Source organism: Sparus aurata, chromosome 1 (genome assembly GCF_900880675.1).
Source record: "Sparus aurata chromosome 1, fSpaAur1.1, whole genome shotgun sequence".
Classification (NCBI taxonomy): Eukaryota; Metazoa; Chordata; class Actinopteri; order Spariformes; family Sparidae; genus Sparus; species Sparus aurata.
Window position 1 is genome coordinate 11512050 of NC_044187.1, and position 11570 is coordinate 11523619.

The following is an 11570-nucleotide window of genomic DNA, read 5'->3' on the forward strand; positions in this document are numbered from 1 at the left end:
AAGTGTTGGAAAATGAAAAATGTTTCCTGTAGTTTATCGACCTCGTTCACAGGTACGGAGGAGGTACATGTACCTCCAACAAAGACATGAAACGTAAAAGAATGTAAAATACATCTGAGAGGAAACTAGTTTGTACTGTACAACATTAGTCTGACATTTGTAGCTACATAGCGAGGAATACACTGAAATTTAAGGAGTAAACTTTTATTTAAATATTTATTTTTACTTTCTAGACCTTATTTTACAGGAAGGCCGTGAGACTGATACGAAACAGTGGAGAGAGAGTCGGGGAAGACATCAAGCAAAGGGTTACATTTTTAAACCAACCAACATCAGTACTGATAATAAAAAACTAAGATATTAATTCAGTTTTTTAAGGAGTTTAATCCTTTAAATACCAGTTTGTTGACATGAAGCCACTGTTTTTTCTTTGTTTTGTTTTTCTTAATTTCTTAGTGATTTCAATATACTTCATATTTGGTATTTCATGTCAACTTTTGACATGCAACATCTTTTTTCTATTTAATGTGGTCTTTTAACAGTTGCATGAGGGTTAAACTTTATTATGACACAAGGCCTTCTATAGGACACAAGGGAAATGGTATGTATTCGGCCTATGGGCCAAAATACAGGTCATCTGACCTATCTGGTGAAAAATAGGGAAAATTACAAAAACTCATCCAGGACCACAGAATGGAAGCCTGATAACATGGGATATATGATTTTATGCTGTAATAACTGTCTGTAATATACACGGTGTCTGATAGACTTGTTATATTTAAAGGAAAAATTACGAACACCTTTGCCAAAATGTATGCAATATGCATTAATACAGCCAAAAAGATCAAAAAATGAAAGTTAAAAATAACATTTAATGTATCAACAGTTGCAGGAGGGTTAATTAATTGTAAAATTATAGTTAAGTAATGTTTAATCAATAGTTACTCCACTATTGACAAACAATGACGTGCTTTTATAACGCATGGTTGTGGTAAAGGTTTCAAATGGCGTTCAAAATAAAGTAAATGATTAATAAAAAATAAATATGTTGTTCATGTATGAACATCAATTGGATGACAGTTATAATCAATGTGACTTTAATTCCAGTAAAGCTGACAGTCCTCTGGTCCTCTGGTCCTGCTGTGCTGCTGTCCATGGTGCTGAACTGGTGGACAGCACGATGAGCTGAACTGATTGAGGTTACATGTTTTCCAGATCGTATATGCTCAATGACAGGAACACACACACACACACACACACACACACACACATACACACACACACACACACACACACACACACACAGGGGGCGGGGTTACCCTGCAGTCAGCTCCCTGCAGAGTTCAGCTACAAACTACAAAGTGTCAGAGGAGCTGCTGGCGCTGTTTTTTTTCTCTCTACCTCTTTTTGTTTAGACTTTTATGATTTTTTTTTCTCCCCACTTCTCTCTGGACTGTTGTTCTTCATCCCGCCGTCATAACTCAGTGGATCAGATCCTGTGCGTGCAGTTTAGGGAACGATGACCCGTCCTGGAGCCTGCTCGGCCGTCCAGCCACACGAGTCCAGCGCCGGCTGCAGAAGATGTTTCCTTCACAGATAAAAACTCCAGGGGTGAAAAGTTTCTGACCGGGTCTGAACCCCGCTGTCCACTGGAGGACTCCTCAGTGTGGAGGAGGAGGAGGAAGAGGAGGAGGAGGAGGGGGAGGAGGAGGAGGAGGCGGCCGGGCCGACATGAGGCTGTGTAACCGGGGTGTGATGATGCTGCTGACCACAGCGGGGGCTTTCTGCGCCTTCAGCCTCATGACCATCGCGGTGGGCACGGACTACTGGCTGTACTCCCGCGGGATGTGCCGCTCCAAGAGCCAGAACGACAACGAGACCGTCCGCAAGAACGAGGAGGTCCTGACCCACTCGGGTCTGTGGAGGACCTGCTGCACCGAGGGTACCAGTTACAACTACTGTCTGTAAATGTGGTGGTCTGTAGTGTCACAGCTGTTTACAGTGTTTACACCTCTGCACTGCCTGCTACAGCTGAGAGGACTCACAGACATTAAACACATCATTGTTATTGTTATATACTGAATACTTAAAAAGTTTAAATACACCATACTGTAGGAAAAGTAAAGTCACTGAGTTAGAACTTTTGATACTTTGTACATTAAACATCAAATACTTTAAGACTTTTACTCACCTGATTGGTAAGTACAATTAAAAGTAATTGATGTAAGTATATACAGTATACTGTGCAGTGTACCTGACCAGTCATCGGATCAGACATCAGAAATCATTTTTCAGATTGTCAGAATATTTGTTATTTTTTTGTCCGATTGCCGATGAAGTATATTAAATAATGCTCTGCTTTGGCTCCGATGCAGCATGTAATCTGCAAAGTAACTAAAGTCTTCAATAAATGGAGTAGTGGAGTAAAAAGTAAAATATTTGACTCCAAGATGTAGTAGAGTGGAAGTTTAGTGTAGCAGAAAATTGAAATACTCAACTAAAGTACCTAAAAATTCTACTTAATTAGAGTAGTGGAGTAAATATACTCAGGTACATACCATCACTGATATTGTGTACATTCCTGAAGCACTTCTATGGTAAACTTAGGTTTAGTAGAACCTTGAAACTCAACACTGTACTTACTTGAGTTCAGTACTTGAGTAAGTGTGTTGTGGAGTGGTGAAGTGTGAAATACTCTTGTTGAACGGTGTACTCAGGTAGAGTAGATTTACTTCAGGACAGTACTCGAGTACTTGAAGCTCTCCTCCATATTTAGCACACAAACTGTTTTAAGGTGTTCAATGAAGTTCATAAGAAATGTAAATTTACTGCAAATGTGTTAAAAGTACAAAGTGCGTCAATAGCGTGCATGATATCAGTGATGGAATGTAACTAGGTACATTTACTCATTAACTCTAATTAAGTACAATTTTCAGGTACAGGATTTCTATTTTCTGCTACATTATAATTCCAATTCCATTATAACAAACTTTAGTTTCTTTGCAGATTACTCGCTGCTTCAGAGCCAAAGTACAGAAAAAAAAGATTTCCCATAAAAACAAAATGCAGAATTTCAGATCTGATAAAATAAGTGTAATTAGCTTTTACCTGTACTTTGATACGTTAGATGCACTGCCAGAAATATCACTTTTGATAGTTGAGCACATTAAATAAAGACACATAAAGAACTATACGTATTAGTGACCTTCACATTAACCAACATAATATCTTTACTTTCACTGAAGTAAAACTTGTGGGTACTTTTTCTAACACTGCATAATACATTGTACCACAAAACATTACACATTCAGGAGATGTTAACAAAAAGAAGGAAAACATAAGTAAGAGAAAAATGACAAAAACACAACAGGGATGTTAAATAGACGTGTGTTTTTAAAAGCTTTTTAAAATCAGTGGTACGGACTCGGCTGAGCTGACACTGAGGCAGGTGTGTGTTTCATAATATTTTATCTTGAAATTGACCTTAACCACTTCAATTAAACAACCTTTTTAGCCAAATGTAATTTCAAAATGCATTTTTTTTTTGGCTCAGATGAATTTGCAGTTTGATTTAGATTGGTGATGAAATCCATGAAAGGGAGGGAGAGGAGTTAAAAGTCCCGGATGATTTGATGGATGGAAATGACATGTTCAATTATTCATCGCCCTTTAACAACAACCCTCTATCTCTGCCCGGTATCTTCTGTTTGCTTTGCTAATTTTCTTTGAATGAAATGGAAATGTTCCTCTCTCGTATTTCTCCCTCACCTTCATCTCTCTCAGCCCCTCCCTCCCTCCACTGCTGCTGCTAACCCATCTCCAAAAAGGTTTTAATGGAGAGGTAACAAGGCATGCAGAGGACATCAATCCATCAACAGCCCAGTGTGTGTGTGTGTGTGTGTGTGTGTGTGTGTGTGTGTGTGTGTGTGTGTCCACAGACAGACAGACAGACAGATGGAAAGCTGCAGGCTGTCTGTGTATTAATGTGCAATAAATAATTATATGATTTTTTTAATGGGAAGAATTTATTCGTTATCAGCGCATAATGACAACACCAGTGGTGACGTGACGGGAATAACAAAGACACCATGCAGAATTAAAATACATGAGTATAAACAAAGACAACAGGCTGACGTGCGGTCGTGAGCCATTTCTAAACAGCAGCGCTACAGACAGGCCCGCATAATGAGACAAAATTGTTATCTTGCACAGTGTTGGGTTTTTTTGTTTTTTTTTCTTATCGAGCCAGAAGAAAATTGTCCCTCAAAGTAACAATTTGAATAAAAAGGAAAAGGTAAAAAAAAAAGAAAGCTGGCAGACAAATGTGCTGCATCGTGAAAGTGTTCAGAAAACAGGAAGGAGAGAAAAAAGGAAAACGGTGCCAAACAAACGCAACGCTCGTCTCTCTTTGTATCCTGACAACAGTTTGAATAAAAGCTCTTCTCTCCGACCGCTTCACTGTAGCCCGGTTGGAGTGCCCTGAATGAGTCTTGTTCTGGTAACCATGGTGACCCGAGTCACATCATCAATACCGGTCAATCGGTGCCGCACATAGGGACAAATTTATCAATATATCTCTGTGTGAGCAGATGTTGAGTGGCAGCGCTGCTGCTGGGCCAAAGGTTAGAGAGAGCAGGAAACACGAGTGCAGCTGAGTGTTGAATTCCTCACAGGATCACAGTTAGAATACACCAGAACTCGCACAGGTTGTGATTGTAGAGGGTGTTTGGGTTTTAATGGTTTTGGATTCTCGCCAACATACACGGCCAGGAGTTATTTCCCGTTCCAGTTTAGTTTACGCTTTACATTTCTGTGTCTTACATTTGTAAAGATCCGAGAGAAAAAGGCTTCCCCCAAATAACAGCTGACACAGAGATAGGTGGGGTGGCTGTCAAATGCAGTCAGGAGATACAGATGAATATATGCACAAGTACCAGCACGCACTTGCATGAAAAACACAGAATTAGCACCATTTCAGGCTCAGATTTCCAGCTCAGGCTCCCCTCTGATTGTCTGTGAAGGCTACGACATATTTGTGGACAATTAAGTATGTTATGAAGACAAAACTGCATTCAGCAACACAAACTTTAGCATAATGCGAATGTAGCTCAACAAATTACATCAATTTAAATCAAAGTGTAGTTTACCATTGGAATAACTTCACTGCTTAACCTGCTGATAACTCCTTACTGCCTGGTCCTGAACAATGGTTTAGTTCTACAGTGGAGCATGGAGTTTGGTTAGAGGTTAAGTTCACTCCAAAATATAACAATTCAGTCATTATCTACTCTAGTAGATAAACTAACGTTTAGTAAACTAATGTAAAACAGCACTATACAGCTTGTGATGTAATTCAAGACGCGGCTTTGAGAGCTTTGAAATCAAACCAAATTATCTTTTTAAAGCCAAAATCTTCACTGCACCTGCGAAGCGAAAAGCATTGGAGCGCATATGGTCTCAAGTGTGTGCAAGAGCTTGAGCACAGGTTTTAAAAAACAGCTTTTTAAAAATTTAGGATATCTGGAGACATGAATACAACATGAGTCAGATGAGCTGGATGCTTGTTGGTTGGATTTTATTTTCCAACTGTTTGTGAATGTTTAAAACACATCCCCATCTGCTTCAGGGGTTTAAGAGGATGCTGCTGTGAAGCTCCAGAAATATCTGAGGACTATAAATCTTCACCCTGCTCTCCATCGACATGTTGGTGAGAAGATAATTCAAGAATTTTCAACTTAGTGACCTTAGAATTCGATGACACTAATGCCAAAGCTAGCCTCTGCCGGGCTGAATGATCTAAGTTAGGTTCACCTGTCAGAAGTAGAAGAGGAGAGAAGAGAACTGAAGGGTCTTGTGATGATTTAAAGGGTGAGAGAGGCAAGAACATACAAACAACATTAAAAAATGTCATTTTAAAAAGTTATCTTTTTGACTTTTTTTCAAATGTCTGTATGTTTGTTCCATATTCTGGACACTTTGACTACTTTCTACAACTGTTAAACTATCTGAGACGGATAATCAGTCCTTGGACTAACTCCTGAGGACGTTCGTGGGTCACAAGAAGCCATCGTTTCATTTCAAGGCAGACAGGTTTGGAACTACTGACCGAAATAAACCTGCCAGTTTTTTCTCCAACATGTCCAGAACACAAGAGAGGCGACAACTTCCTCCACAAATATTATTTTTACTCTGAGTCTTCTCTCTGCTTCAGTCCGATATGTTGATGTACCCAGTATCCGCTGCAAATTTTCTCAAAATATTATCTATCGTTGTTGGAATTGAATTGCATAAAAGCAGAACAATCAATACAGTACAGCCCATTAGATGGTAGGCATCACATTTAGCGTTATGCAAGTCACTGTTAGAGAGAGCATGTGAAGTGTAGCGGGTCAAAGACACTGTGACTTCTCCACATTATCCAGGATGTTTGTCATGTCACGATTCAGCGCAGAGTGACAGAGAGGTCACTGTGTTGATAACTGATGTTATCAAATGTGCTGTGATGTCTTTTCTCTTTATTTATGTTTATTTTTTATTCTTTATTAGGGACGTTTCGAGGCGTTTGCAAAGACATCGATCACTTCGCTGAAGACGCTGACTATGAGCAGGATGCTGCAGAGTATTTACTACGTGGGTAAAACAAAACGTGTGACGTGTGTCAACTTCAGTCCCAATCTCAGGTATTCTAATGCCACGCGTGCCCCCTCATGCTCTCCCTCTCCTCCTCTCAGGGGCGGTGCGAGCCTCCAGCCTCTTCCCCATCCTCAGTGTGGGGTTACTGTTTCTTGGAGGGGTGTGTGTCGCTGCCAGCGAGTTCTACAAGTCACGCTACAACGTCATCCTCAGCGCGGGCATACTCTTTGTCTCTGCAGGTCAGAAACAAGCACAAATCGAATGCGCATGCACCCAAACTACTGTATTCATCATTCCCCTGAACATAAACAGTGGTGGAGGGAGAATTCAGATCCTTTATTGAGGTAAAAGTACGAAGCATCACTGTAAAAATACAGAGATGGAAAATGGTGCTTAAAGCTATCACAAGGAAGTTTCATTTTGTTGATTCTGGTGGCTCCTGTGGACAAAAAGATGATGATGGTGAAGCAAAGTTATCTTAAAAGATCTATTATAGGCCCAAAGACTACAATGACCAGTGTTTTTTAAAAAAAAATAAAAATTAAAGTTACCTTCCACCACTGACTCTCTCTTTCCCTCTAAACTCTTCCAGGTCTCAGCAACATTATTGGCATCATCGTGTACATATCAGCCAACTCAGGTGACCCCAGCCAGAGCGACAACAAGAAGAGCTACTCCTACGGCTGGTCGTTTTATTTCGGAGCTCTGTCCTTCGTGCTGGCTGAGATGGTGGGCGTGCTGGCGGTCCACGTGTTCATAGAGAAACACCGGCAGCTGCGCACCAAAGGCCGGCCGTCCCTCATAAAGCCGCCCATCTCGCGCAGCTCGTCCTACTACCGCAACCGCTACTACCAGAACCGCAGCCGCCGGTACAGTTACAGGAGCAACCACAGCACGGGGGACTCCTTTCGGGTGAGAGACCGAGAGCCGTCCATCTCGGCTGAGTCCAAAGCCATGGCAGGTTTGCCAACACCAGTGACAGTGGGGTCAGAGTTCATGCTCTACGCGTTGGCGTCGCCTCTCAAAGACGGGAAGATCGACATGGCGGTGGACGATTTGACGACTGCGGCTGCTCACAACAACACAGAGATGCTGCCCGGAAACTGCGCTGCCAACAGAAGGACCACGCCTGTCTGAGAGGGAGCAGGAGGACGGACATGTACAGCCAGGAACTTGAATAAAAGGAAACTCTCTCTCTTTTTATGGTAAAGAAGAAGGAAAGACTGTAGGGGGAGAGGACTGGAATAGAGCTGCATCGCCTAATCTGTGAACGAAATGTGAAAAATACTGAAGAAATTACAACCACACTTTCCCAGAGCCCGACGTGTCATCTCCAAATTGCTTGTTTGGTCTGACCCAGAGTCCAGCACCCAGAGATATACAATTTAAATGGCATAAATGAAGCAAAACCTTGTGTTTGGAAAGGTGGAAGCAGAGAATGAATGGCATAAAGACCCATCCTCCGAGCTTTGTGGCACTTTGTTCTGTAATTTTTGTGTAATCCAACCAACCAACCAACAAACAGACACAGCTGGAAACATAACCTCCTTGGCCGAGGTGGTGATCAACGTCTCCCAGAACTCAACGTGTCATCTCTCGAATCTCTTGTTTTGTCCAAATCCCACCCTTTAAATTATTGAATCAGAAGCTCAACAAACTAAGCAAAACCTTGTGTTCGGGAAGCTGGAATCCGAGAATATTTTGCATAAAATGATGCTGACTACGTACTGTTGTAAAACTCTGTGGAGAAGATAACTGAGCAAACAAGAACCAATTTTGCGCTCTGGTATGTCTGTGCTCTGTATGTCATTCTGTTTTGCTATTACAGTAGCTATATCTACCATATATCTGTAGTGTGTGTGTGTGTGTGTGTGTGAATGAGTGCGTACAGTAATAGGAATGTGCGTATGAGACAGACTGTCGTGCAGAGAGAGACAGAAAGGAGGAGCTGTTTTCGTGAAAATGAGAAAGTATCGAATACGAGACACACATACACATTATCTGGGAGTGACGCAACTCTAACTACGCCCTGTCACTGTCCTGCTTTTTGTGGACGTAGGCCCAAAGATCGAAAACCCATTAAATGCATTAGGACCCTCTCTAACTGTCTCTCACTGTGTCTGCTGGTGTGTCTGAGTGTGTATTGCGTAAGCATGTGAGCATAAGTGTAACAAAAGGTTCTGCCCTCATGGTTATGTCACCGAGTCTCTGTTTACATCAAATAAAGCTTATAAATTGACGCAAAATGGGCTTTGGAGGGAAATATGTGCGGTTCAAGGTGGAGCGTCGGTAGCTTTTGTGCTGCACATCTCAGGTGTCTGTGAGTAGAAGAGAAAAGTGGGAGAGAATATTCAAATATCTGTCCTCGCATAAGTGGGAACAGCAGCAAATGTGCGAGCCAAGTACAGATATATAAACAATTTATCCAAAATAAGTGATACCCCCTGTAGTGACACATATATTGGCCTGTATGTGTGTGTGTGTGTGTGTGAACAAGCATGAATAAGCCCCGTTAGAGATGATGACAGGACACTGTGAACAGCTTCACCGACCTTCAACGGCAGACTGAGCAGCCTGATGCGTTACTAAGGCAACAGCATCATTCAGACGGACATTCAAGGCAGCCGTCACACACAATCAAACCAGACAATGAAAACCATTTGACATCACACGTTATTATAGTTGCAAGACCAACTGCACAAACCATGTCACAGCTTCAAGCAATCATTTCAAACTGGTCAACGTTTACTTCTTATGCCACAGTTTACTCTCCACTGCAGCAGGAGCAGCTGCTTTCAGGGCCAGATGCCAGGGCAACTTTCTGTTATCACATTTCCCTGTTAAGAGATCAAGATTCTTCCCATCTACCTTGAGGCAGTGTCTTGCTAACACCAACATAAAGCCTAACAGGGTGCGCTGGTATATCAAGACATATAAATAAAGGAAGAAAGTTAGCGAAACCAATTGATTGAAGTACATTTGTATAGTTTGTATGTACTAAATCCAACATGGAGGCAGATTTCTGCCAAAAAAGAAAGGAAAAATGATACTCCTGAGATGAGCTGCAGAGAGGGTGATAGATTTAGTAGATTTCATCCAATGCACAGATAAACATTTTTAATCAGTTTTGAGATTGTCTTTATGAAAGAATAGTTTTTATTCCGATTTCTTTCTTGTCCAGAGGAGGATACTTGGATTCTGGAGCAGATTACAACACTTGCATATTTGATCTCAGGTTCTTATCAAAATCCTGGCAGCGGTGGGATTCGAACCCACGCACCCGAAGAGACTGGAGCCTTAATCCAGCGCCTTAGACCGCTCGGCCACGCTACCTGTGGTAAACACAAGAAAACACCAAATCCCAGTCTGTATAGATGGAGTACTGAATACATTTTACTTTTTTGTGGGATATAAGAGTGACGTCCAAGAGAGATATGAGGCAAAAATCCTGTAGGACATCAAAAACACACACACACACACACACACACACACACACACACACAACCACACTTTCCCAGAGCCCAATGTGTCACATATATATATATATATATATATATATATATATATATAAAATTGTTTTATTTTTTTCACCAATAGTTCATGAAAGCAGTGAAAATGGACCAAAGCAGCCAGTTGGTCAGGCTGTAAAACGAAAACAGTGAGCTGAGGGATACCAAAATGCTCTATATAACTGAGATAAGATGCAAAGAGGTGTGCTTTATAGCTTTAGAAGCCTTTTCACATCTCATTCATCTGATATTTGTTATGAAAGTTGACTCAAAAAGCTGTTTACAAGATAACTTCAAAAACACAAACTTGATTGTTACAGCCACACCCTGAGGTCAATGAGTGTACATTTATGTGTATATATCCTATTCTTCACTTATACTTCTCCATTGGAGTCGCTCGTTTCTATCAGAGTGTCTCTGGGCTACAGAAAACAGGAAAAGCAGAACTCAGCTTCTACACTCTCCCTAGAGACACAGCTATGAGCCGAAGAGGTCGGTGTGTTTACGGAGGAAAGTATAGCTGACGATGCGCTGTATTACAGTGTATGCTGCTGCATGAGTCCTGGGCTACACTGGTGCTTTTACTTGCATCTATGATCTCAGGTTATTGTTCTTAAGGCACAGGTTGTCAAATTACTGGAAGTGGTCAAATTAGAACCCACAAGATAGACTGAAGCCTTAACCCAGTGCTTTGGACCTCTGGTATAACGTTGAAGACAACTAGTTCCACTTGGTGTGACTTGAGTATTAAATGGACTTTATGAAAACATATGAGATAAAAGGCAAAACCCATCATAAGGTCATGAAGGAGCTTTCTGTCTTTTGTTCGGACATTTGTTTTGCTTTTCCTCTTGTAGTATTCTCTGAAACGTGTAGCTGTTTGAATGAATAATATTAGAGTAGGTTTGATTTAATTTTTTCTTATTTGCTGTCTAATAATCATATTTTTCCGTAGTGTCCTCACAAGACATAAACTGGCAAAAGCATAAGGATGCTATCAAGTGAACTATTACAAGTTCTTCATTTCGACATTTTTTCCTACCCCAATGCAATCAATAAGCACAGAAAGGACGTCCAATTGGAGCGAAGGTTCTCCTAATGAATTGACATTATTCTATAATCGACACTATCAAAATCCTGGCAGCGGTGGGATTCGAACCCACGCCTCCGAAGAGACTGGAGCCTTAATCCAGCGCCTTAGACCGCTCGGCCACGCTACCTGTGTGCCTTTAACATCCTCTTAATTTCAGTCAATGAGGTCAAGAGGAACAACCTGTATGATAAAGTGGAGTGGAGTGTTTTATGTCGTTTCCAACCGTTAATGACCTAGATAGACGGATCCATAACAATGCAAAGGAACGTTCAAAGAACACAAGGAAGACAAGATAATTCACATCTACTTCGAACCCATTTACCTGATATCGCCAG

The 11570-nt window shown here is 41.2% G+C and overlaps 1 protein-coding gene, 1 long non-coding RNA gene and 2 other non-coding genes across 4 annotated transcripts in view; 1 reads left to right on the forward strand and 3 right to left on the reverse strand.

Annotated features, from left to right (window-relative positions):
• Positions 1-11570, reverse strand: part of LOC115579068 (uncharacterized) — a 42702-nt gene that overhangs the window by 6675 nt on the left and 24457 nt on the right. The window lies entirely within an intron of this gene.
• On the forward strand, positions 1707-8869 carry cacng3a (calcium channel, voltage-dependent, gamma subunit 3a). Its single transcript, XM_030412514.1, has 4 exons — positions 1707-1942; positions 6547-6630; positions 6732-6872; positions 7226-8869. Exons 1-4 carry the CDS (start codon positions 1732-1734, stop codon positions 7768-7770), a joined length of 981 nt encoding a protein of 326 aa, XP_030268374.1. The 5' UTR covers positions 1707-1731; the 3' UTR covers positions 7771-8869.
• trnal-aag (transfer RNA leucine (anticodon AAG)) lies at positions 9885-9966 on the reverse strand. The gene has a single exon. It is a non-coding gene; the product is annotated as a tRNA-Leu (tRNA).
• Positions 11281-11362, reverse strand: trnal-aag (transfer RNA leucine (anticodon AAG)). The gene has a single exon. It is a non-coding gene; the product is annotated as a tRNA-Leu (tRNA).

What these genes read in the sequence shown, in the direction of transcription:
- cacng3a (XM_030412514.1), top strand. Translation starts at nt 1,732, where the DNA reads ATGAGGCTGTGTAACCGGGGTGTGATGATGCTGCTGACCACAGCGGGG. An exon ending in GAGGACCTGCTGCACCGAGG is followed by an intron (nt 1,943 to 6,546) that starts GTACCAGTTACA and finishes ATTCTTTATTAG; the next exon opens with GGACGTTTCGAGGCGTTTGC. An exon ending in TGCTGCAGAGTATTTACTAC is followed by an intron (nt 6,631 to 6,731) that starts GTGGGTAAAACA and finishes TCCTCCTCTCAG; the next exon opens with GGGCGGTGCGAGCCTCCAGC.